The sequence below is a fragment of the Zea mays genome, chromosome 10 (genome assembly GCF_902167145.1).
Source record: "Zea mays cultivar B73 chromosome 10, Zm-B73-REFERENCE-NAM-5.0, whole genome shotgun sequence".
NCBI classification, from domain to species: Eukaryota; Viridiplantae; Streptophyta; class Magnoliopsida; order Poales; family Poaceae; genus Zea; species Zea mays.
The window spans coordinates 129,150,841-129,177,637 of NC_050105.1; the positions used below are offsets into that span (position 1 = coordinate 129,150,841).

Below are 26,797 nucleotides of genomic sequence, written 5' to 3' on the forward strand. Positions count from 1 at the left end.
GAAGATTCAAAAGATTGAGTCCATCTCACCTACTCCACCTGTGTCTAACATACTCGCTCTCTCCCCCTTCGGCATCAAGTACCAAAACCTAAGGATCTACAGGTGGTGTGGAGGCGGTCGAGTCAAGCACTAAGACATGAAGAGTAAGATAAATCTGATGCACATATATGGTATCATCTAATCAGAGCTATGTGTAGTTGTCTGATAGTGAGGGGAGGACTCTGGCTAACTCTAACTCTAGAAGTGAAGTTGAAGTGGTTTAGGTCTACTCGGTAACAAGGCGTGCCTGCTAAGTATTAAGTGAGATGCACTCAAGAGCTAGTTGCCACTGTAAGTATTGAGTGTGATGCAACGCAAGACTGAAGTTGTCGCGGTCACTGTCTCTAAAACCTCATGAGTAGGAGTGACTATGAAAGGAGGAGGATGGCGTGTTGCCAATATAGGCTCTGATACCTCTCTACGAATTTAGTAATTAGAGTTGTTGTAAGCATAAACACTTGAAATTGAGGAGCGAGCTTGCTCACTGATCTTAAGAGCCATACATTTGTTCAAACTCTTTACTAATTATCCATAGGTACGGTGAAGCTCATTTTTTATATGTAAGGAAACATTTATGTGCTATAAGAAACCTAAAACATTGATATTACCATTGAGTTTTGGGGCAATTTTTGTATGTCACTGCAATTTTCTCAGTATCTTATTTGTCATCGCAAATGTCTTAATCCCTTCTATGTTCCTTGGATACTATTTTATACCCTTTCATGTCATCACCAGTCACATAGAAGGTATTAGATATAAAAATAAGAACGTATCTTGTGGACATAAAGTATCCTTGTATGTATACACATTAAATCTAGACCCTTCGTCCAATAATTGCAAAGTCTACCCTTGAGCTATAAAAGGGCAAGACCACCCCATCCTAGAACAAGACATCCAATCCATCCACAACTGCAGACAAGCACCCAACTGTAACACCCTCCAAGCAATACATGATCAGCACTACACTGGACTGGCTTGAACCAATATAACCTCAAGCCTCATATCCACCTTCAAGCTCTCCGCAGTTCACCATTCGGAGTGAGTTTGCGTTATCACCCTTGCCGAACCCAAATCTATTCACGATGATAAATAAGATATTAAACAAAACTATATAAATACTACATCCGTTCACGAATATTTATCGTTCGCTAGTTTATTTTTTGAACTAAATCGTGATAAATAAAAAAGAACGGAGTATAATATTTTGGATAAATAGTCCGATGCTCTTCTTGTAGGCGTGGTTGTCATAGAGAGCGTTTCGTCATTTATTCGTTCTACTCATGCCTAATTTGAACGGAATTGATCGGTATGCTTTCGTTTGCTCATGCTCATTTCAAGAAACCACTAATGAGTAGTAGAACGCAACACGCTTGTCAAAGGGACAAAGACGGACAATGACGTCGCTACAGTTTGAAGACAGGTCAGTTACACTTACACCGGCGGACTGGCCGATCCTTCTCAGCTCAGTGCTCAGCGCAGGCTCCACTTCTTGAGCAGGCACGTGAAGGCCTTGGTGAACCTCCTGGAGCCTGACCTGCGCAACCGCGGCTTCTTGCCGCCGCCTCTCGGCTTACTGGCCGCGGCGGCCGGCGTAACGGCCAGCGCCATCTCTTCCTCTTCTTCTTCCTCCTCCTCCTGCCGCGCGGCCGCCTGGCTCGCCACCTCGTGCAGCTCCACCCGCGGCTGCATCTCCTCCAGCTCCAACTCCCGCTGCCGCTGTTCCCGGAACAGCCTCAGCAGCCGCTGCGCCTTGTCCCGGGCCCTGGCCGTGCCGTTGGCCGTCACGGACACCAGCGCCGGGATCACGCCCTCCTGGAGCACCGTCTGGCTGCTGCCATCGTCGCCGCTGCAGATCACGTACAGACACGACACGGCCTTCTCCTTCTCCCCCGGCTCACCGTTGTCCAGGATGAGCACGATGGCGCCCACCATGGCCGCGCTGGCCGCGATCTCTTCCTTGCCCCTCCGGGTCATCGCCAGGTTCAGCAGCACCGCGAGGGCCTTGTCCGTCCACGGGGACGACGGCGTCAGCACTCCCCGGAGGCCCTCGATGATGCCGGACGCCATGAGGGACGGGATGTTGGGCGCGTGCAGGGAGAGATTGTACAGGGTGAGCAGCGCGTCCAGGCGGCACGTGTCGCTCCGGGAGCCACCTTCCCCCAGGCCATTGACGAGGAAAGGAATAGCGACGCTCGAACCGATGATCGCCTGCGCCTCGGGGATGCAGGAGAGGTTCAGGTACATTGCGATGGCAGCCTCGCAGGTTTCCCGTTCCTGTATCATCTGCTCGATCAAGGGGATGACTCCAGCTGACAGCAGCAGCCTCTTGTTCCTGATAACAAATGATGCAAAGGTGAAATCCGTCGTCACTCACAGTGGACGCCTTTTTGACACTGGTTAATTGGTGCAAACGAAGCAACATTGGTACTTTACCGGTCATTGTTGACAGCAAAATTGAACAGAGCCATTGTAGCAACCTCCTGAGATCGCACATCTCCTCTGTAGATAGCCATCTTCAGAAAATGGATTAGTGGCTCAGTAATACCATTAGCACCTGCGTAGTCGCGAAGTTCGTCGTCGTTCTTCAACAGGATCCTGATCTGCTCGACCAACTTAAGTCTCTCACTCATGCTCTCAGCATCGTTCTTGTTCAGCACATGGAGCCACTGTTCACATCTTTCACTAACAGGCACATCATCTTTGGAGTCTTGGTGAGAGCCCTTGCCCTTGTCTAGAGAGTCTACAACCCCACATGTCTCAGGTGCAGCCTCCTTGGAGCTCTGAAGAGTAAAGCAGTTCTCCGGTGAGACCTCATCTACACGTAGTTTGGATGTGGCCTCTCCGGAGTTCTGACGAGAGAATATCTCCATGTCCGACTTGGCATCATCCTTGGCAGCTGTCTCTTCGAACAAAACAGTGTTAGCGCCATCAGTCCCCACACATGTGCTGCTTTCCAGGCATGAAATTCTCATGTGGTCTAGCTCGGGAGATTCTGGCGGTCCAGATGGAGCAGGAACCCCGTTCTGTTCACACCAAGATGCTATCAGACCCTTAATGCAGTAATTAGGCGTCCTCAAGAGCTGGGACAACTGCTTGCGAGTTTTCGGGCAGGTTGTGTTGCCACTGTCGAACCACTTCTCGATGCAAGCTCGTTCATATGTCTGGCCGGATGTAATAACAACAGGGTCATAGATGAGCTGCAGGGAGATTGGGCACCTCAGCTCCTCAGGTGGCAAGGGCATGCTCCTTGATAACCCTTTCATCTGCTTCGAACTGAAGGAGCCAACCTTTGGGAGTTGCTTCTCGAGACTCTGACAGTTTCCGTAGAGATCAGTTGAGCTGGAAAGTGAACGATGCATACCAATCAAGCCAGAATTCGATCTGGAGGAGCAAGGAGTGCTTGAGCACAAAGAGTTGGTGCTATCGGTTGTTTCACTCTTAAATATGTTGGAGTATTTCCTAATAAGTTGGAGTAGGCAGGCTGCAATCGATTCCTTTTTCAAGTCCTCCTCTGCATGGGCTCTCTCAAGAAGCCTCCTAAGTGCTCTTCTTTCGGTGAGAGCTGCCACGGATGATGTAATACCAACCCGGACAGCAATTTGGTGGAGCAATTCAAGCTCATTCTCATCAAGAAACCCATTGGATTTTGACTCGTTCTGAATTAGTTGATTCACCTCATCACCAACTTCCTTTTCAGACTGATCCAAAACGAAAGCAGCCTTTTCCAGTTCTTGTGCAATCAATGTGATCTGAAATTTAGAAAGGAAACTAATTATCAGAGGACCAGGAGTCAGTAATTCCTCAAGAAAACAAGATCCAAGTAAACTCAGCATGAGACAGTTAATGGTTGTAGCATGTGACAATAAATACCTCATCGGAAGTTTTAGCCGGAAAAAAAACTAGAAATATGCTAAAACTACTGTACTTTTTCTAAAGATTATGGACAACCTGAGAACCGACTGCTTCCGGAATTGTTTCTTCCACTTGATGAAGGCTTTCCAGAAGTCCTTGTCTTGAATTCTCAAATTTTGTTAGAACGTGTTCTGCTGTAACAGCCTGAAATTCAGTGCTAAGTAAAACACATTGCATTCAAAAATAGAGAAAGCTCATGAGAAGTTGTTCTCTGCCAAGCACATGTAATGTTTTATTTATACCACTGGCGACATGATTGTAACAAGAATAGTCCATGGATCCGTCCTTTTTTTTGTACTTAGACTAGGAAATATCAAACAGATTCACAGACGTGAAAAAAATATATACCAAGTAAAACTTGCTAGTCTCTGAGCAATACTGGAGTAAATTCTTGGATTTCTCAACAGCTATCCTCAAGGAACTCAATGCCAGGAGCCCAGGACTGCATCCTGAGCTTGTAGTCTCAAAGGGAGGAATGGTATCCAAAACTTCACGGATTACTGTGTAAAGTTCATTGCATAGTGCTCCATGTAGCTGTGAAAAGAAGCAAAAGAATAATTCAACTGATTCTACCCCCACCATCCCAGTAATGTACATTATTGGATACTCAAAATGTTAATCTAAAAAACAGAAGGAAACGGGAGCGATATGAAATATCTACCGTCATATTATTTGTCACCTACTTCCCATTTTGATGATATTCAGATAAGAACATTCGATGTGGTAGTTTTAAAGTTTCAGTTGAAACACTGGTGATACTTATAGGATGCACTTCTATATCTAAACAGAAACCTATATACACATGCAATAGAACGAAACTATCCTGATACAACAGGATTTTTAACTATTTGTCACCGATATAATAGCCACCTCTTCGTTTGCCATTTAGAATGGCAAATGCAGAGTCATGGAAAAAAGTAATTTACCTACGTTTTGGCCATTTTTACTGACACAACACAACACCTCAGAGCGCCAGCGTCTCCATGAGCTCGTTGTCTGCCCAGTGACAATCACCATGGTCCATGGATGACGCGTCGACGCGCTAGAGCTCCACGGGAATACGAGCTGCCTCGCCATGGCCGCGGAGAGGCATCGGACGAAGTCATCCACCGACGAAGTCGCCGCCGACGCTCTCGCGGCAGGACGGGGGCGCGAGCTTCGGCATCGTGCTGTCGTGGCAGGTGAGGCTCGTCCATCCCCGCAGACGCGGCGGCAAGGACGTGCTCGGCGGTCGAGATCCGCCCGCGGGGCTGATCCAACGGGAGCAAAGGGTGCAGGGGCGGCGGCGGCGGAGGGGACGGGGACGCCGCCGGGTGGTCGCCGCGCGCGCGCGCCCGCCCGGACGGCGATGAGGAGGTAGAGCACGAGGCGGCAGGAGTGCCTCGCATGGCTCTACGAGTACCTAGCGGGGCCACGCCGGTGGGGAAGGACCGAAGGAGCTCGACGGACGTACACGTATCTGGCCGGAGTTCCTTCCAACCCGCTGGTAAAAACGTAGACATTTGATGATTTTCGTAGGCATATTTTAGGTATTTAAACTATTGCGAATTTTAACAACTTTTAAACTAACGCTTACTTTAAAGTTGATAGATTATACAGATTATAACATCTCCACTAATTCTTAAAAAAAACTCCTTAAACTCAGATTTATCTAGTTGCTAAATATATATTGGGAATAAAATTAACCTTAGTCTCCAACGGTTTCCAATTTATAGTTTATTTATTTTTTAGTTTTTCTAGTTATTACTTGCAACTTTATATTTGATTTCATTTGTACCATATAGTTCTAGTGCATCACCTGTACACGGGTGCGGACTAGATGACGGACAAATGATTTTTATGTTGTGATGGACGAGCGAAATAGGCTATAGGGAGTGAACAAGAGGTCCCCAAGTCTAGAGACTAAATAGGGGTATTTAGTAAGTTGGTTTATTTTGGAAACCTTATTTAAAGAATTGTTAGGGATGATTTTTAGTTAATAACACCCTAAATTAATTTTAGGGACTCTTGGGAACTAAACAAACACCCTTAGACCGTCTCTCATAATCACTGTAGATAAGATTTCCGTCATCTACTTATCTAACTGCGTCCTCTAAATTATATTCTAAATTTAAACGACACTGATGAATACTCTATATATAGTTTATCTTTGCTCTCCTCTATCTATTTAATATTTTAAATAATAGATTTAACTAAACTAAAATATGTAGGCTTTAGTGTGTATGTAGGTAGTATAATATATACGAAGTGTATATAGTAAGATATATAATAAAGTGTATGTAATAAGATGTGCAATAAATGAAATGTACGATAATTAGGAAGCCTTTTTATTTCTTCGCAAAGTCTCATCTTCAATCTTAGATCCAAAAAGACTGCCCCATAAGGACTTTTGGCTACGAAGTTTTTTGACATCTTAAACTTAGTCACTGCCCCATAAGGACTTTTGGCTACGAAGTTTTTTGACATCTTAAACTTAGTCTTGTAGTTTCAAATTCCTGAATTGAATCGATCTAAATTAATAAAAAAAGTAAGAAAACATTATGTACATACGAAAATTAGACGTGAAGTGGAGTAGATCAGGGCCGACACATAGGCGAGAGGAGCGACCGCCTAGGGCCCAAGCATCGATGGGGCCAAATATATGCTTCTTATAAGTTGGAAGTGTTATACAACTATTGCTAATGTTTTTCCTCGTAATAACTCATCTGATGTTTATAATAATTTGAAGTCTTGCAAGTAACTCTATTGAATGCTTTGATGTCGGTACTGATATTCTTCAGTTCATTACGGTTGTAAATTGTTATCTAAATATATGTATTGCAGATCGGATTTTATTAACATCATATCCTCGGCTGAAAAAAGTTTCTCAAAGTTAAACTTATTAAAAATTTATTTAAGATAAACTATATCACAAAAATATTAAATGGCTTAGATACATGTTCTATAGATAAGGATACACTGAAAAATGTTGATGTAAACATTATCCTCACAGATTTTGCTTAAAAATGTTTGACGGAGTTATTTATTTTAAGAGATATTAGAGCTATATGAAATCTAAAATTATGACTTAGAATACTCTAAAATTTATTCTCATTTAAGATATCCGCAACAATTTACTATTATTTTATTTTCTCTCTATTTTACTATAATTAGTAATGATAAAAAAAACCCAAGCATCGAGATTGGCCCGAGAGCCGGCGCTGGAGTAGATTACCTTCCAATTGCCGGCGACAATAAAGTCCCCGTCTACCCCAATTCTCTCCATGGTCTTCTTTTTGTCAAAGCTCACCTGCCAAGAGAAAGGTGGGGTCAATTATACAATACGGTATCAGTCCACCTAGAGGAACATTACGATGCAAAACTGATATTTAGCAGCATTTGCCAATTGCCATATGGTTCGACGTTCTTTCCCACGAAACTGAATACGCCAGCATTGGAAAAGCAAATGCCAACATAAGGAACTGAGCACTACATTGTTGATCAGAAAAAAATGTCGACCACCCGGTTTTTTTTGCGTTGATTAGAAAAGTAAAACCCGGTTAGGGATTGTTCGTTTTGCTCTCAATCTATATGGATTGAATGAGATTGAATAGATTTAAATTAGAAACAAGTCAAAACATTTCATATGTTTTTTTAATCACATTTAATCCATATGAGACAGGAATAACCAAACAAAACTGTCCTTCTGTACCAATTATACTAGGACAATCTCGTGTTGTTTGTTCAAAAAGAGAAGCATTGTCTCTTAGAAAGAAAAAAAGAAAGAAAGAAAACGATCAATGCGTGCATCGATAAAGGTCCAAGAAGCATGAGGACGAAATCATACGTACCTGAGGCAAACCTTGGCGGCTTGGCGCTGAAAGAGGAGACTTGAATGTATCCATGGCCGTGCCCTTCGCCTACCCTTGGCATGCTGCCTGAGAGGCACGCGAAACGGCGTTGGGCCACACGAATGGCGGCCAGACGGTTGGGGAGGCTGCCATTGCCATGGATGATGCATTGTCGTCGTCCTGGGTCCGGAAGTCTCGTGCGCTGGTCCTGCTAAATTTGGGAAGGGCCTCTCTGATCCTCTCCCGTCCTCTTGCGGGACGAATAGGATAGGATGCTTGGAATTCAATGGGTGCTATTCGGTTGCTAGCTGTGCTTCTAAATTTCTAACTCAGCCCCCTGGTGCAGTGGTACGTGGAGGGCCTAAGCTACTGCTAGCCGTCAGTGTTCTTCGAATGCAATACCAATACTTCATTTCGTTTCCCCCCTACTGCTTGAAACACGGCTGTTTGTTTCGGATTAAAGGCAGCTATTGGGACTGGCTACAGCTGCAATATATAGACAAAATATTGTAAAAGTAGTAGAAGACGGTACGAATTAAAACCATCGAACAAACTAAAATACTAAGTTTTTAACGAATATGAAATATCTCGACCGGTCTGCTGAAGCCAATATGCCACAGCAGCCACCTTCTGATGCTGCTGTCTGACAACAATGTCTGCAATGCCGTTCTATAATGTGTTGCCGAGAACCCATTGTTTTTAGCCTACGTACGTGCGTTATCTCCCCGCTGGACGATTGCCGCGGCAGCTGCACTTCTCCTTGTCTTTCTTGAGAGCCTGCAGGTGCATGATATATATAAGTACAGCTCATTAATGAAACACGGCAGAACGCTGAATGTGTATATATGCAAGAGCAGCAGCGGATGAAGGAAAAAAAACGTATTAATACGTACATATACCTGCAGCTCGTTCTGGAGTCCTCTGATGTGATCAACTGCTAAATCCAGCATGTCCGCTGTGCTAGTTTGCTGCCGCCGCATTGTAAAGAACAAGTAAAAGGATAAGAATGGACTACACTGTGGCTGTAACTGTAAAAACGTGCACGCGCTGTTGTCTGTTCGAAAAGATAGACTAAATATTCTGCAGCACGGAATCACGGGTCATGTATATTTATTGGATCACCTTGTCCATGTTAGGCACAAGGGCCTGCAACTTCCTGAGCTTCTCGCTGATCCTCGTTCTTCGCTCCTAATACATCAAACTTTGGATTAGTCTTGAGTAATCTCCCCCAAGAAACAAATTTTGAATTTAAAAGGGGTGCAGACAAGTGCCAAGATGCACAAAATCATCTACTATCAGTAATGATTTATGACTACGTATTATATGCATTAAGATTGAGTAATACTTTACTATATATATAGTACGCCAGGTTCATCCTTACTATTGATTCATCAAATACTTATCACTGTGGTTTCTCCAACCAACGGTCTCGTGACTACCACTGCTAGTAATGGATGATGCAGCCCCTAACGATTTTAAGACTGGAGGAGGTGAATTGGTACGCCCATCAAACAGTGATAAACTTTTCTTGAGGAGAAGTGAGAGTTCAACCCCATAGGTAAGACCATACATCTCCCGTCAAACTATGGGTATGCAGAGATTGGCATAAAAGGAGGAGCTGATGTAGTTGCATGTTCGCTTGATCGTCTTGGTCATTTTATGTTTATCTCATTTTGAAATGAGTATTTAGGACTCTAATAAACGAATTTAAATCAAACTGTTGTCATCAACTGCAAAGTTCTATAATGTTTCAAGATCTACAACATTTGGTTTGGTCATTTCTTTATTCGATGTAGTTTGAAGAATTTGGATTTCAAATGTTGGGAAATTCAAACATACTTTTTTTCTTAAATAGATGATTTTAAATAAAAATATGTTGACTACAAAGTTGTGCAATTGTTCGAGATCTGCAACTTCATTTGGTCATTTCTCCATCCAAATTTTCTTGTAAAATTCGAATTTCAAATGTGAACAATTCCAACATAATTTTATTGGATGCATAACTTTAAATAAAAATGATGTGAACTATAAAATTGCATAACTTTTCGAGATCCATAACTTTTATTTTAATTGTTTCTTCATCTCAGATCATTCCCTGCCATTACCACTACATATTCACTTGTGACTATATAGCATATGGATTACTTTGGTATTAACTCTATAAACATTATGTGAATCAAATATTTTGACATCAAAATGACTTTAAATAGAAAAGTTCTAAACTATAAAATTACATAACTTTTTCAGATCCGCAACTATTATTTTGTTTGTTTCTACACCCAGGATCGTTTACTAGCACTACACACTTAACTCTAACCATAGAGTATATGGATTGCTTTGGTTTAACTCTCTATAAAATCTTATGGATTAAATATTTTAGCATCAAATAACTTCAAATGAAAAGGTTAACATATGTAAAGTTATAGGTATCATAGTGTACTAAAACTTTGACATAAAGTTCATATTTAGCGAACAACGTATTAGAAAGTTATACAATTTTTCATGCAGTCTACCATTATTAGGTCGTGGCCCAAACCGACACTAATGGGATGGTAGGCACTGTCACTACTGGTTTATAACCAATCGGTAGCTAGTGATGGGACAAGAGTGAAGGTCCATTTTGTTGTAGTGATATATCAAGCAAATTTTTAGTATTAATTTGGTTAGCATAGTGCATGAAAACTTGTTGCTACAAGTCTAAAAGGGAACAATGCCACTATGCATTATCAAAAAGATGAAGAGGGAATTTACTCGCTCTGCGATGCTCCTAGGATGTGTGGCACATCCACGCTTTGCTCGTACTCTAAATGGAACCTGGTCTTGTTGCATCTGTAGTAGGCCTGCCATTTCCTTTGCCACACCAAACTGCATCCACATATCAACGATAATAGATGAAATCATGTCAGCATTACACATACAACTAATTAATTTCCTTTATGGTTGTTTTCTTAATTTGTAGATTAGTTTATTCTCATAACTAATATTTCAAACAACCTTAGCATAGCATGATAGGAATAGGATGATGCAATCCCTTTCAATAAGGACACACAAATATATGTAAAACACAAACATTTAACTAGCATTATAAATGGAAATAAAGATCAATGTTATAAAACTAAGTAGTAACATACCTGTAGTTCATAAGAGTTACTAATATTGTCTATGATGTCATCATTATTGTGTATTCCTGTTTTGTTTGCTAGGTTGGAAAACTCAATAGAATTTGAATCCTCCCATGATCCAATTGAGAACCCACTTGTGAAGGGACGTGACACGTTGTTGGTGGTGATGTTCTCTTTGGAGTGTCCAATTCCATGCACATTATTGGTGAGATCATCCGAAAATCCATGCTCAGAGAATTGAGAGAGGGCTCCTTGTTTGGACAAGTTCAGGGGGGACTTCATCTTCTTGTGATAGTCCCTCGTTGCATGGTGAACCTCACCACCAACTTCAACCCTATCACTTGGAAAACCTACTTTCCATATAAAAAAACACATAAGATATATCCATCATTGCTTACTGTGTCCAAGATTGTATGGATGAAATGTATAAAGAATGAATGGATTTGTTGCTTCATGGATGGATTAATGGAGGAATGATGCTAAATGAATGTCCTAGACATATGCACAACGATAAATATGGATGCTAGCTACATGAATGCATTGATGAAATATGTCAAAATTAGGCATTTTGTATCAACTTAGTGGTGGATGGAGGTATGCTCATGAATGCAGTGATGGAACATGTAAATTTGGATATTTTATTTTAACTTAGTCATGAATGGTTGGGTGCTATATGGATGTATTATTTCTCCCCATGATTTAAAAATAGAGTTACAACATTTTAAAATCACTAGAAGTATTGCCTAAGCTCCATACCTAGTTCCCACATCTGAAGTATGTGGATATTCTTCGTACATGTTTAATGTGAGATATTAGTATTACTTTTGGTTTATGCATTGGAGCTTGGATCTAATTATAAGTAGGTCAGATGCCCTAAGACAATGTCCTCCCATTTGTGGTATGATAAATAAGCAAGAACGCGAGACCATTTCTATCTAAACATAGCTTATGTAGCGCTAATATCTTTAATTAGGTTGCATAGTTGGGTAATGCACTTTGTGTTATCAGTTTGTTTGCTAATTAACCAACAACACATATCGTGGCTTGACCCGACAATAGCCACATGATAGTTGGGTCATTGTGAATTAACATGGTAGTGTCCTATCTTCTTTGGATCCACCTACCACCCATTACTCGGTTCTTCATTATTGAATCACACTAGTTCTTGCTTGCTTCCAAAGTGTTAGGTTCCTCCATATATGTGCTTTTGTAGTCCCATGGAGGTACACCACATCTAGTTATTCATCCTAAGTTATTACTTCAATTTTATCTAGGAGGGATCCTATTATTATGAAAAATCCTTCGATGTACACCTTTTGTTTGTGTTTAGGATGATGCACGAGAGCTATCCATTGATCTAAGACATGCTACGAGCAATAGTTGTGTGATCATGTTAGTAATTGGATAGCTGGAGTTTTTGGTGTTTTTCGGCAACTCTTGTTGGTAATTGGATAACTGGAGTTTTTGGTGTTTTTCGGCAACTCTCTTTTTCTAGACCTAATTGACCTTTCCACCAACCTTTGGACCTTGAGGTATCACTCAAGCTACCACAAGAAGGTTAATGAGGTGTCCATTTGAGTGCCACTTCAATCATACACAACCTGTACTATGTGGTGGGGTAATAACATGTTTGTAGGCATCAATGGTAACATCGACAGAGCCAATGAAAGGTTGTACCTCATTCTTAAAGAGTCCTTTGTCATTGTATATGTAATTTTCTTTGAAGGTTTTTGTTACTGTATATTTTTGTCTTATCTATCTTAAAACATTCTTCACATCCACAAGACATCATACAAGTTGTCTAGGAGTTTCAAAAATTTTAGAAATGATTTGCTATTTTATTTGTTTGAAATAATTTTTTTATGTGTTGTCAAAAGAAATTCTAAATTGAACTATGTATGCCCTCAATAAGATTCAAAAAAATTATATAACAATATGGTTGGGCTCATAAGGTCGTTTTAAGCCCTTGTCATGGAGATAGATGAAAATATAACTTTTATAGAGATAATCCACCTTATACCTCTATATTACACCAATATTGTTCTAACAATAGTTAAAGTGGTAATAAAATCTACACAAATTGCATAGAAACTATTTTGGGTTACATGTTTGCTATAAAATTTTAATTGAATTTAATAAATAGATCTATACATCATTCACAAAATAAAAACACCTCAAATATAGTTTAATATATCTCAAATAAAACTTTCACATTTGCTTATATTATATCGATATTGAACTTGTATGCACCTCATGTTTTAACACAACATTACATTTACCCGAAGTTAAGAAAATATGAGGTTTTAAATATTTTGGAAATGGTTTCCTTTTATAGTGTAAATGCAATTACCTGTATAATGAGAGTAAGTAGATAAGGGGCACAAACATAGGTATAGAACATCAAACCACAAGTTTGCTAGGAATAACAAATAACACGCAACTAAGAAAAATGTATAAAATCTCTACTCCTTTTAAGTGTGAATATCATTGAAAGGGAATTAGGCTTACACCTAGTTCCTAAATAATTTTGGTGGTTGAATTGCCCAACACAAATAATTGGACTAACTAGTTTGCTCTAGTGTATAAGTTATACAGGTGTAAAAGGTTCACACTTAGCCAATAAAAAGATCAAATATTGGATTCAACAAAGGAGCAAAGGGACAACCGAAGGCACCTCTGGTATGGGGCACCGGACTGTCCGGTGCACACCGGACAGTGTCCGGTGCACCAGGAGGACTCCAACTCAAACTTGCCACCTTCGGGAATTTTCAGAGGCACTCCGCTATAATTCACCGGACAGTGTCTGGTGCTCCAAGGAAGAGCGGCCTCCGGAACTCGCCAGCCTCGGGATAACGCAGCGGCTGCTCCGCTATAATTCACCGGACATGTCTGGTGTACACCGGACTGTCCGGTGCAACTGCGGAGCAACGGCTACTTCGCGCCAACGGTCACCTGCAGGCGCATTCAATGCGCGCCAGAAGCGCACAGAAGTCAGGCACGCCCATATTGGCGCACCGGACATTGAACAGTACATGTCCGGTGTGCACCGGACATCCAGGCGGGCCCAGAAGACAGAAGCTCCAACGGTCGGAATCCAACGACATTGGTGACGTGGCTGGCGCACCGGACATGTCCGGTGTGTACCGGACTGTCTGGTGCACCATACGACAGTCAGCTTCCACCAACGGTCATTTTGGTGGTTGGGGCTATAAATACCCCAACCACCCCCACCATTCATTGTATCCAAGTTTTCCAGCTTCCAACCACTATACAAGAGCTAGCATTCATTGCAAAGCACACCAAAAGAGATCAAATCCTCTCCCAACTCCATACAAAGCCTTAGTGACTAGAGAGAGTGATTTGTAGTGTTCATTTGAGCTCTTGCGCTTGGATCGCTTCTTTTCTTTCGCATTCTTTCTTGTGATCAAACACTCACTTGAATTGAGGCAAGAGACACCAATTGTGTGGTGGTCCTTGCGGGAAGTTTGATTCCCAAGTGATTTGAGAAGAGAAGCTCACTCGGTCCGTGGGACCATTTGAGAGAGGGAAGGGTTGAAAGAGACCCGGCCTTTGTGGCCTCCTCAACGGGGAGTAGGTTTGCGAGAACCGAACCTCGGTAAAACAAATCCGCGTGTCACACTCTTCATTTGCTTGCGATTTGTTTTTCACCCTCTCTCGCGGACTCGTTGTTTATTTCTAACGCTAACCCGGCTTGTAGTTGTGTTTATATTTGTAAATTTCAGTTTCGCCCTATTCACCCCCCTCTAGGCGACTATCAATTGGTATCAGAGCCCGGTGCTTCATTAGAGCCTAACCGCTCGAAGTGATGTCGGGAGATCACGCCAAGAAGGAGATGGAGACCGGCGAAAAGCCCACTACAAGCCACGGGAGCGCTTCATCGGAAGAGTCCTGCATCAAGAGAAAGGAGAAGAAAGACTCCTTAAAGGGGAAGGAGAAGAAGAAGGACTCCTCCAAAGGAAAGGAGAAGAAATCTTCTTCACACAAAGAGAAGAAGGAGAAGTCTTCCTCCCACAAGCCGCAACGGAGTGGGGACAAGAAAAAGAGGATGAGGAAAGTGGTCTACTACGAGACCGATTCTTCATCGACATCCACCTCCGGCTCCGACGCGGCGTCCGTCACTTCTAAACGCCAAAAGCGTAAGAAGTATAGTAAGATTCCCCTACGATACCCTCGCATTTCTAAACATACACCTTTACTTTTCGTCCCATTAGGCAAACCACCAACTTTTGATGGTGAAGATTATGCTAGGTGGAGTGATTTAATGCGAGTTCATCTAACCTCACTCCACAAAAGTATATGGGATGTTGAGTTTGGTGCACAGGTACCATCCGTAGGGGATGAAGACTATGATGAGGATGAGGTGGCCCAAATCGAGCACTTCAACTCTCAAGCAACAACAATACTCCTCGCCTCTCTAAGTAGAGAGGAGTATAACAAAGTGCAAGGGTTGAAGAGCGCCAAGGAGGTTTGGGATGTGCTCAAAACCGCACACGAAGGAGATGAGCTCACAAAGATCACCAAGCGGGAGACGATCGAGGGGGAGCTCGGTCGGTTCCGGCTTCGCAAAGGGGAGGAGCCACAAAACATGTACAACCGGCTCAAGACCTTAGTGAATCAAGTGCGCAACCTCGGGAGCAAAAAGTGGGATGACCACGAGGTAGTTAAGGTTATTCTAAGATCTCTTATTTTCCTTAACCCTACTCAAGTTCAATTAATCTGTGGCAACCCAAGATATACACTAATGACCCCTGAGGAAGTAATCGGGAATTTTGTAAGTTTTGAGTGCATGATCGAAGGCTCGAGGAAGATCAACGAACTTGATGATCCCTCCACATCTGAAGCTCAACCCGTCGCATTCAAGGCGACGGAGGAAAGAAGGAGGAGTCTATACCAAGTAGACAACCAATCGACGCCTCCAAGCTCGACAATGAGGAAATGACGCTCGTCATCAAGAGCTTCCGCCAAATCCTCAAGCAAAGGAGAGGGAAAGACTATAAGTCCCGCTCCAAGAAGGTTTGCTACAAGTGTGGTAAGCCCGGTCACTTTATAGCTAAATGTCCATTATCAAGTGATAGTGACAGGGGCGACGACAAGAAGGGGAGAAGAAAGGAGAAGAAGAGGTACCACAAGAAGAGGGGCGGCGATGCCCACGTGTGCCGTGAATGGGACTCCAACGAGAGCTCCACCGACTCCTCCGACGACGAGGACGCCGCCAACATCGCCGTCACCAAGGGACTTCTATTCCCCAACGTCGGCCACAAGTGCCTCATGGCAAAGGACGGCAAAAAGAAAAAGGTTAAATCTAAATCCTCCACTAGATATGAATCCTCTAGTGATGAAAATGTTAGTGATGAGGAAGATAACTTGCGATCTCTTTTTGCCAACCTCAACATGCAACAAAAAGAGAAACTTAATGAATTGATTAGTGTCATTCATGAAAAGGATGATCTCTTGGACACCCAAGAGGACTTCCTTATTAAAGAAAATAAGAAGCATGTTAAGGTTAAAAATGCTTATGCTCTAGAAGTAGAAAAATGTGAAAAATTGTCTAGTGAGCTAAGCACTTGCCATGAGACTATAGACAACCTTAGAAATGAGAATTCTAATTTATTAGCTAAGGTTGATTCTATTGCTTGTAATGTTTCAATTCCCAATCTTAGAAATGATAATGATGATTTACTTGCTAAGATTGAAGAATTGAACTTATCTCTTGTTAGCCTTAGGAATGAAAATGAAAAATTAATTGCTAAGGCTAAAGATTTTGATGTTTGCAATGCTACTATTTCCGACCTTAGAAGTAAAAATGAAATATTGCATGTTAAGGTTGTAGAACTAAAATCTTGCAAACCCTCTACATCTACCGTTGAGCACACTTCTATTTGTACTAGATGTAGAGATGTTAACATTGATGCTATACATGATCACATGGCTTTAATTAAACAACAAAATGATCATATAGCTAAATTAGATGCTAAAATTGCCGAGCATAACTTAGAAAATGAAAAATTTAAATTTGCTAGAAGTATGCTCTATAGAGGGAGACGCCCTGGCATCAAGGATGGCATTGGCTTCCAAAGGGGAGACAATGTCAAACTTAATGCCCCTCCTAAAAGATTGTCTAATTTTGTAAAGGGCAAGGCTCCCATGCCTCAGGATAACGAGGGTTACATTTTATACCCTGTCGGTTATCCCGAGGACAAGATTAGGAGAATTCACTCTAGGAAGTCTCACTCTGGTCCTAATCATGCTTTTATGTATAAGGGTGAGACATCTAGTTCTAGGCAACCAACCCGTGCTAAGTTGCCTAAGAAAACTCCTAGTGCATCAAATGAACATAGCTTTTCATTTAAAACCTTTGATGCATCATATGTTTTGACTAACAAATCCGGCAAAGTAGTTGCCAAATATGTTGGGGGCAAGCACAAGGGGTCAAAGACTTGTGTTTGGGTACCCAAAGTTCTTGTGTCTAATGCCAAAGGACCCAAAACCATTTGGGTACCTAAAGTCAAGAACTAAACTTGTTTTGTAGGTTTATGCATCCGGGGGCTCAAGTTGGATACTCGACAGCGGATGCACAAATCACATGACAGGGGAGAAGAAAATGTTCTCCTCCTATGAGAAAAACCAAGATCCCCAACGAGCTATCACATTCGGGGATGGAAATCAAGGTTTGGTCAAAGGCTTGGGTAAAATAGCTATATCACCTGACCATTCTATTTCCAATGTTTTTCTTGTAGATTCATTAGATTACAATTTGCTTTCTGTATCCCAATTATGCAAAATGGGTTACAACTGTCTTTTCACTGATGTTGGTGTCACTGTCTTTAGAAGAAGTGATGATTCAATAGCATTTAAGGGTGTGTTAGAGGGTCAGCTATACTTAGTAGATTTTGATAGAGCTGAACTCGACACTTGCTTAATTGCTAAGACTAACATGGGTTGGCTCTGGCACCGCCGACTAGCCCATGTTGGAATGAAGAATCTTCATAAGCTTCTAAAGGGAGAGCACATTTTAGGACTAACCAATGTTCATTTTGAGAAGGACAGGATTTGTAGCGCATGCCAAGCAGGAAAGCAAGTTGGTGCCCATCATCCACACAAGAACATCATGACGACCGACAAGCCGCTTGAGCTACTCCACATGGATCTATTCGGCCCGATTGCTTACATAAGCATCGGCGGGAGTAAGTATTGTCTTGTAATAGTGGATGATTATTCTCGCTTCACTTGGGTATTCTTTTTGCAGGAAAAATCTCAAACCCAAGAGACCTTAAAGGGATTCTTAAGACGAGCTCAAAACGAGTTCGGCTTAAGGATCAAGAAAATTAGAAGCGACAACGGACGGAGTTCAAGAACTCTCAAATCGAAGGCTTCCTTGAGGAGGAGGGCATCAAGCATGAGTTCTCTTCTCCCTACACGCCACAACAAAATGGTGTAGTGGAGAGGAAGAATCGAACTCTATTGGACATGGCAAGGACCATGCTTGATGAGTACAAGACTTCGGATCGGTTTTGGGCCGAGGCGGTCAACACCTCCTGCTACGCCATCAACCGGTTATATCTTCACCGAATCCTCAAGAAGACATCATATGAACTCCTAACCGGTAAAAAGCCCAACATTTCATATTTTAGAGTCTTTGGTAGCAAATGCTTTATTCTTGTTAAAAGAGGTAGAAAATCTAAATTTGCTCCTAAGACTGTAGAAGGCTTTTTACTAGGATATGATTCAAACACAAAGGCATATAGAGTCTTTAACAAGTCCTCTGTACAAGTTGAAGTTTCTTGTGACGTTGTGTTTGATGAGACTAACGGCTCTCAAGTAGAGCAAGTTGATCTTGATGAGATAGGTATTGAAGAGGCTCCATGCATCGCGCTAAGGAACATGTCCATTGGGGATGTGTGTCCTAAGGAATCCGAAGAGCCTTCAAATGCACAAGATCAACCGTCCTCCTCCACGCAAGCATCTTCACCGACTCAAAATGAGGATGAAGCTCAAGTTGATGAAATAGAAGATCAAGCAAATGAGCCACCGCAAGATGACGACAATGATCAAGGGGGAGATGCAAATGATCAAGACAAGGAGGATGAAGAGCAAAGGCCGCCACACCCAAGAGTCCACCAAGCAATCCAATGAGATCACCCCGTCGACACCATCCTCGGCGACATTCATAAGAGGGTAACCACTAGATCTCGAGTTGCACATTTTTGTGAGCATTACTCTTTTGTTTCCTCTATTGAGCCACAGAGGGTAGAGGAAGCACTACAAGATTCGGATTGGGTGGTGGCTATGCAAGAGGAGCTCAACAACTTCACTAGGAATGAGGTATGGCATTTAGTTCCACGTCCTAACCAAAATGTTGTAGGAACCAAATGGGTTTTCCGCAACAAGCAAGATGAGCATGGTGTGGTGACAAGGAACAAAGCTCGACTTGTGGCCAAAGGATACTCCCAAGTCGAAGGTTTGGATTTCGGTGAAACCTATGCACCCGTAGCTAGGCTTGAGTCAATTCGCATATTATTGGCCTATGCTACTTACCATGGCTTTAAGCTCTATCAAATGGACGTGAAAAGTGCCTTCCTCAATGGACCAATCAAGGAAGAGGTCTATGTTGAGCAACCTCCCGGCTTTGAAGATAGTGAGTACCCTAACCATGTCTATAAACTCTCTAAGGCGCTTTATGGGCTCAAGCAAGCCCCAAGAGCATGGTATGAATGCCTTAGAGATTTCCTTATCACTAATGGCTTCAAAGTTGGAAAGGCCGATCCTACTCTATTCACTAAAACTCTTGAAAATGACTTGTTTGTATGCCAAATTTATGTTGATGATATTATATTTGGGTCTACTAACGAGTCCACATGTGAAGAATTTAGTAGGATCATGACACAAAAGTTCGAGATGTCTATGATGGGAGAGTTGAAGTATTTCTTGGGATTTCAAGTGAAGCAACTCCAAGAGGGCACCTTCATTAGCCAAACGAAGTACACTCAAGACATTCTAAACAAGTTTGGGATGAAGGATGTCAAGCCCATCAAGACACCCATGGGAACCAATGGGCATCTCGACCTCGACACGGGAGGTAAGTCTGTGGATCAAAAGGTATACCGATCGATGATAGGTTCTTTACTCTATTTATGTGCATCTCGACCGGATATTATGCTTTCCGCATGCATGTGTGCAAGATTCCAAGCCGACCCTAAGGAAGCTCACCTTACGGCCGTAAAACGAATCTTGAGATATTTGGCTTATACTCCTAAGTTTGGGCTTTGGTATCCTAGGGGATCCACATTTGATTTGATTGGTTATTCGGATGCCGATTGGGCAGGGTGTAAAATCAATAGGAAGAGCACATCGGGGACTTGCCAGTTCTTGGGAAGATCCTTGGTGTCTTGGGCTTCAAAGAAGCAAAATTCGGTTGCTCTTTCCACCGCCGAAGCCGAGTACATTGCCGCAGGCCATTGTTGCGCGCAATTACTTTGGATGAGGCAAACCCTGCGGGACTACGGTTACAAATTAACCAAAGTCCCTTTACTATGTGATAATGAGAGTGCAATCAAGATGGCGGATAATCCCGTCGAGCATAGCCGCACTAAACACATAGCCATTCAGTATCATTTTCTTAGGGATCACCAACAAAAGGGAGATATCGAGATTTCATATATTAACACTAAAGATCAATTAGCCGATATATTTACCAAGCCTCTTGATGAACAAACTTTTAACAAACTTAGGCATGAGCTCAATATTCTTGATTCGCGCAACTTCTTTTGTTGACTTGCATATATAGCTCATTTATATACCTTTGATCATGTCTCTTTCATATGCTATGACTAATGTGTTTTTCAAGTCTATTTCAAACCAAGTCATAGGTATATTGAAAGGGAATTGGAGTCTTCGGCGAAGACAAAGGCTTCCACTCCGTAATTCCTTTTTCGCCGTCACTTCAAGCAACTCTCCATTCTTTGGGGAGAAAGCATGAGCACCAAGCAAAAGGACTCCATCTTTGGTATAATCTTCACTCATTTGTTTTTGACCAAAGAGGGAGAAAGTATTTCAAAGGGCTCTAATGATTCCGTTTTTGGCGATTCATGACAAAGGGGGAGAAAAGTATGAGCCCAAAGCAAAAGGACCGCACCACCACCAATTTCAAAAACTTAGTTTTTCAAGAGTATTTTCAATTGATATCCTATTGTGTTCAAAGGGGGAGAAAGTAGTATTTCAAAAATGATATATCAAAACCCTCTTGAACACTAAGAGGTGGATCTCATTTAGGGGGAGTTTTGTTTATTCAAAGGAAAAGCATTTGAAACAGGGGGAGAAAATTTCAAATCTTGAAAATGCTTTGCAAAATCTTAATTATTTACCTTTGACTTCTTGCAAAAGAACTTTGAAAAGGATTTACAAAATAGTTTGCAAAAACAAAACATGTGGTGCAAGCGTGGTCCAAAATGTTAAAAACAAAGAAACGATCCATGCATATCTTGTAAGTATTTATATTGGCTCAATTCCAAGCAACCTTTGCACTTACATTATGCAAACTAGTTCAATTATGCACTTCTATATTTGCTTTGGTTTGTGTTGGCATCAATCACCAAAAAGGGGGAGATTGAAAGGGAATTAGGCTTACACCTAGTTCCTAAATAATTTTGGTGGTTGAATTGCCCAACACAAATAATTGGACTAACTAGTTTGCTCTAGTGTATAAGTTATACAGGTGTAACAGGTTCACACTTAGCCAATAAAAAGATCAAATATTGGATTCAACAAAGGAGCAAAGGGACAACCGAAGGCACCTCTGGTATGGGGCACCGGACTGTCCGGTGCACACCGGACAGTGTCCGGTGCACCAGGAGGACTCCAACTCAAACTTGCCACCTTCGGGAATTTCCAGAGGCACTCCGCTATAATTCACCGGACTGTCCGGTGTACACCGGACAGTGTCCGGTGCTCCAAGGAAGAGCGGCCTCCGAAACTCGCCAGCCTCGGGATAACGCAGCGGCTGCTCCGCTATAATTCACCGGACATATCCGGTGTACACCGGACTGTCCGGTGCAACTGCGGAGCAACGGCTACTTCGCGCCAACGGTCACCTGCAGGCGCATTCAATGCGCGCCAGAAGCGCACAGAAGTCAGGCACGCCCATACTGGCGCACCGGACATTGAACAGTACATGTCCGGTGTGCACCGGACATCCAGGCGGGCCCAGAAGACAGAAGCTCCAACGGTCGGAATCCAACGACATTGGTGACGTGGCTGGCGCACCGGACATGTCCGGTGTGCACCGGACTGTCCGGTGCACCATACGACAGTCAGCTTCCACCAACGGTCATTTTGGTGGTTGGGGCTATAAATACCCCAACCACCCCACCATTCATTGTATCCAAGTTTTCCAGCTTCCAACCACTATACAAGAGCTAGCATTCATTGCAAAGCACACCAAAAGAGATCAAATCCTCTCCCAACTCCATACAAAGCCTTAGTGACTAGAGAGAGTGATTTGTAGTGTTCATTTGAGCTCTTGCACTTGGATCGCTTCTTTTCTTTCGCATTCTTTCTTGTGATCAAACACTCACTTGTAATTGAGGCAAGAGACACCAATTGTGTGGTGGTCCTTGCGGGAAGTTTGATTCCCAAGTGATTTGAGAAGAGAAGCTCACTCGGTCCGTGGGACCGTTTGAGAGAGGGAAGGGTTGAAAGAGACCCGGCCTTTGTGGCCTCCTCAACGGGGAGTAGGTTTGCGAGAACCGAACCTCGGTAAAACAAATCCGCGTATCACACTCTTCATTTGCTTGCGATTTGTTTTTCACCCTCTCTCGCGGACTCGTTGTTTATTTCTAACGCTAACCCGGCTTGTAGTTGTGTTTATATTTGTAAATTTCAGTTTCACCCTATTCACCCCCCCTCTAGGCGACTATCAATCATCGTGTGTCGCCTCTCGCATGTGCGCCTCTGCCCACGCAAATTTCTCTTGACTCGCAGCGCCTCCCCACGCGAATTTCTTGCGCCCAGCCAGGCGCTCACGCGCATACAAAATTAATCTTCTGCCGAGACAACCGTCCACGCGTATACAAAATTAATCAAAAAAAGGTGGGCGCTAGGGACTCAAATCCGTTAAGGACGAAGGTCGACGCTTTAACAACTACAACTCAAGTTTCTTTGTGTTTTAAATAGGATAGATATTAAATATACATACACTAATAATTTATTTTAAAAAAAATATAACCCTGTTGGACCGAGAAGACGGTCCAGGCACGGTTCTTGGGCCAGACACTATTAAATCACTGCCTCTCTTCTAGGCACATCGCCCTCTGGTGTCTATAGGGCAAAGCCCTAGGTGCACCGTAAGGCATAGCTGGATCCACGTGATCCGACCCAAGGAGCGCGTCGCCATGCATTCAGATCCGCTTGAGGCACACAACCACAGCCACCGTGTCGAGAGGGATGACACTGTCGCATGCCTTACCTCAATATTGGTTTGGCTCGATCTAGAGACGCGTCGACTACCGGTGCTTATGCTGACCCTGTCCTGCCATCCTGGTCCTTTGTTATCCCACTTTGGCGCGATCTAAGAATCTATGAGCTTGGATCGTGTTTGAATAACTACCCGTTGAAGCAAGATCTACCTATATGACATATAGAAACTGTAGCAATGCATGAACAATCAACTAGTAAAAGTAAAATGTGACATGAGTCCCTAACCTTTTTATGAATTCTAATATGTGGTTATGCCAATGTGGATGGGGCTAGGTGAAACTTGTGAAAAAAAACTCCCTCCCCTATATGTTCTCCACATCCAGTCCTTCCTCTGTCTCACATAGATTATTTGTCTTCCTCGCGTCTGAGTCTGCTAGCCATAGTTATGCCTATGCTTTTGAGGCACATGCTTAGTGGCCATGGAACATATGAAGTGATGTGTGAAAGGCCTATGCTTTTTAGTTTGAGGACCCAACTAAGAACTCATAAAAGTTTAAGGACGCATGATGCATTTTACTCTAAAATACGTTTAACCCGTTTTCCTAACATTTATCAAATAGATAGATCTAACATTTATAACATTTTCATGTGAAATAAGGATTTAAACAACTTTTTTAGGTCAAGGACAACCCAAGAGACATGCAAAACTCTCGAGTAGCCCAAGAACTGACTAGGCAATCCCTGCAATAATGAAGGTACCACGACATTGATCACGTTACACCTAGGGTTCAGCTTGGTCTTATCTTCAAGGGCATTCTTCAAGTGCCTTCAATGTGGAAGTCTCCTGTTGCATAACAGCATTATGTAATCATGTCAGTCCTATATCCAGCATATAGATGCATTAGCCAAGTTGTATTTAAGCACATTTAGTATCCATACGCATAGAATTACAGGTGGCTAGCGAATGCACCTAGCTGCGTTGTGACCGCGTCAAGCGCTATTCTCGCCATGTCGTTGCATGCCGTGCATGTCGCATGGTCTGCCGAATTGTTAGGCACGCCGTGCAGCTGCGCAGTGTGGCGGGGAAAGTGGATCCCAGTTGATAAAACGTTGAGTAATGCATCAGTGTGGTTGCGCGTTGCAGCCAGACAGAAAAAACTGCAGACTTGCTCTCTGTGTTTAGCGCGTCGCTCTGAGATCGCACACCGGCGACTCCGCGCCACCATTGCAGTTTGTCGCGAGGTCGGGCCAACAATCTGGTACCAGAGTCGTGGTGTATGCAATACAACGGATCGGTGAGCCCTCCTCGAGAACTGGCGAAGAAGAAGCGTGTTCTCCCTCGACGACAACCGCTGAACACCATGAATCAAGCATCAGGTTCCGGCGGCGGCGTGAAGGAGAGTTCACTGATGTGGCCACTCCTCACTCGTGATAATTACTCCGAGTGGGCGATGTTAATGCAGTGTAACTTTGAGGCGCTGGAGATCTGGGATGTGATTAGTCCTGGGATCAACCCCAAGAGGGCGCATGACCGTCAAGCCATGAGTGCGCTCCTGCGCTCGGTGCTGAAAGAGATGTGGCAGTCTCTTGGCGCGCGCAGCACGGTGAAGGAGGCGTGGGAGGCAGTGAAGTTGATGCGGCTCGGTGCAGATCGAGTGAAGGAGGTGAACGCTCAGAAGATGCTCCAAGAGTTCGAGAACATCAAGTTCAAGGACGGAGAAATTGTTGAAGACTTCGGAATGCGAATCACAAACCTCGTCGGCAACCTTCGAGCACTTGGCGAAATCGTGGAGGATGTCCGCGTCGTCAAGAAGTTCCTGCGGGTGGTTTCGGCTCGCTTCACCCAGATAGTGGTAACAATTGAGATGTTTTGTGATCTGAAGCAGCTTTCGGTGGATGAATTGGTGGGGCGTCTGCGAGTGGCTGAGGAAAGGTTCGATGATAAAGTCGAACACCTGGTCGACAAGATGGGACGACTCCTCGCCGAAGATGACTGGCTTGAAAAGAACAAACATCGTCTGCGTTCAAGCTACAAAGACAATGGTGGCGACACGAGCACTGGTTCGTCGAAAGGGAAATCATCGGCACATCGCGACGGGAATGTCACTGGACAGGTCAAGCTGACCTCCTAGGGGACTCCACGTCGTAAAGGCAGATGTCGTAACTGCGGCATATATGTTCATTGGGTGGAGGACTGCAAACGCCCAAAAAGAGGGAAGAAGAAGGAACCACAGATGCCAGAAGTGAACATGGTCGTTGGCGGAGCTGAACACAATGGCGCTCTCATGATGGCAACGTGCGACGTCGTCCACGGACCATGCCAACATGTTCACCTGACTGAGAAGACTACACCGGAGTTGGTACCTGACGGGATGTGGGTACTGGACTCCAAAGCTAGCAATCACATGACTGGTACTCGATCAATGCTGACACAGCTTGATCCGAGTGTTCGAGGCACAGTGCGGTTCGGTGATGGTTCTTGCGTCGAAATTCAAGGTATGGGCTCAGTTGTCATTCAGGATCGCTGTAAAGGTCATAAGGTACTTACGAATGTTTACTACATTCCTGAACTGAAAAACAATATTGTTAGCTTGGGTCAGTTAGAGAAAAAAGGGTTCAAATATGAGGGGAGGAATGGAAGTCTGTGTATTTATGATCAAGAATGTAGACTTCTGATAGCTGCTCCAAGAACCAGAAATAGACTCTACATTGTAAAATTTGGATTAACCTCACCAGTGTGTCTGCATGCTGCAAAATCTGATGAATTAGCGTGGAGATGGCATGCTAGATATGGCCACTTAAATTTCAAAGCCTTACATGATATGTGCAGCAAAAACATGGTAGAAGGCATGCCTACAATGAAAAGGTTAGAGCAGATTTGCGATGGGTGTGTTCTTGGGAAACAACACAGAAATCCATTCCCTCAAAAGTCAAATTTTAGAGCACAGAAAAATCTTGAGTTAGTCCATGCTGATCTATGTGGGCAAATTACTCCTAAAAGTATAGGGGGAGCCTCTTATTTTCTCCTAGTGGTTGATGACTATAGCAGATACATGTGGGTAGATATGCTTAAAACCAAGGATCAAGCTCTGGTCAATTTTAGAAAAATTAAACAAAGAGAAGAAATTGAAACTGGTGATAAGTTGAAGGATCTCAGGACAGACAGGGGAGGAGAATTTGCCTCTATTCTGTTTGAAACTTTCTGCAGTCAAGATGGCATAAAACACTACACTACCACTCCATATTCCCCTCAGCAGAATGGAGTGGTGGAAAGAAGAATTCAAACAGTGGTTGAAATGGCCAGGTGTTTGTTAAAAGCAATGGTGGTTCCAACAATATTTTGGGGTGAGGCAATCAGGACTGCAGTGTATTTACTGAACAGGTCACCTACCAAGGCCCTGGACAGTAGAACTCCTTTTGAAGTTTGGCATGGTAAAAAGCCCAAGGTCAATCATCTGAAAG

The 26,797-nt window shown here is 43.1% G+C and overlaps 1 protein-coding gene across 3 annotated transcripts in view; it reads right to left on the bottom strand.

Moving 5' to 3' along the window:
- Positions 1–741: 741 nt before the first annotated feature.
- Positions 742–26,797, bottom strand: part of LOC103641784 (U-box domain-containing protein 7) — a 44,734-nt gene continuing 18,678 nt past the window's right edge. The window contains exons 2-11 of one of the 3 annotated variants that reach the window (XM_020545843.2): positions 10,913–11,253; positions 10,533–10,646; positions 8,904–8,969; positions 8,675–8,749; positions 7,782–8,558; positions 7,166–7,240; positions 4,300–4,485; positions 3,988–4,095; positions 2,473–3,788; positions 1,183–2,371 (exon numbers count right to left, since the gene is read on the bottom strand). In XM_020545843.2, coding sequence (XP_020401432.1) covers positions 1,510–2,371; positions 2,473–3,788; positions 3,988–4,095; positions 4,300–4,485; positions 7,166–7,240; positions 7,782–7,835 — 2,601 coding nt within the window. In that variant the 5' untranslated portion in view covers positions 7,836–8,558; positions 8,675–8,749; positions 8,904–8,969; positions 10,533–10,646; positions 10,913–11,253 and the 3' untranslated portion in view covers positions 1,183–1,509. Of the gene's footprint in view, positions 1,113–1,182; positions 2,372–2,472; positions 3,789–3,987; positions 4,096–4,299; positions 4,486–7,165; positions 7,241–7,781; positions 8,559–8,674; positions 8,750–8,903; positions 8,970–10,532; positions 10,647–10,912; positions 11,254–26,797 lie in introns of those variants that run through there. The other 2 variants (XM_035963498.1, XM_008665115.3) reach the window with 2 other exon arrangements.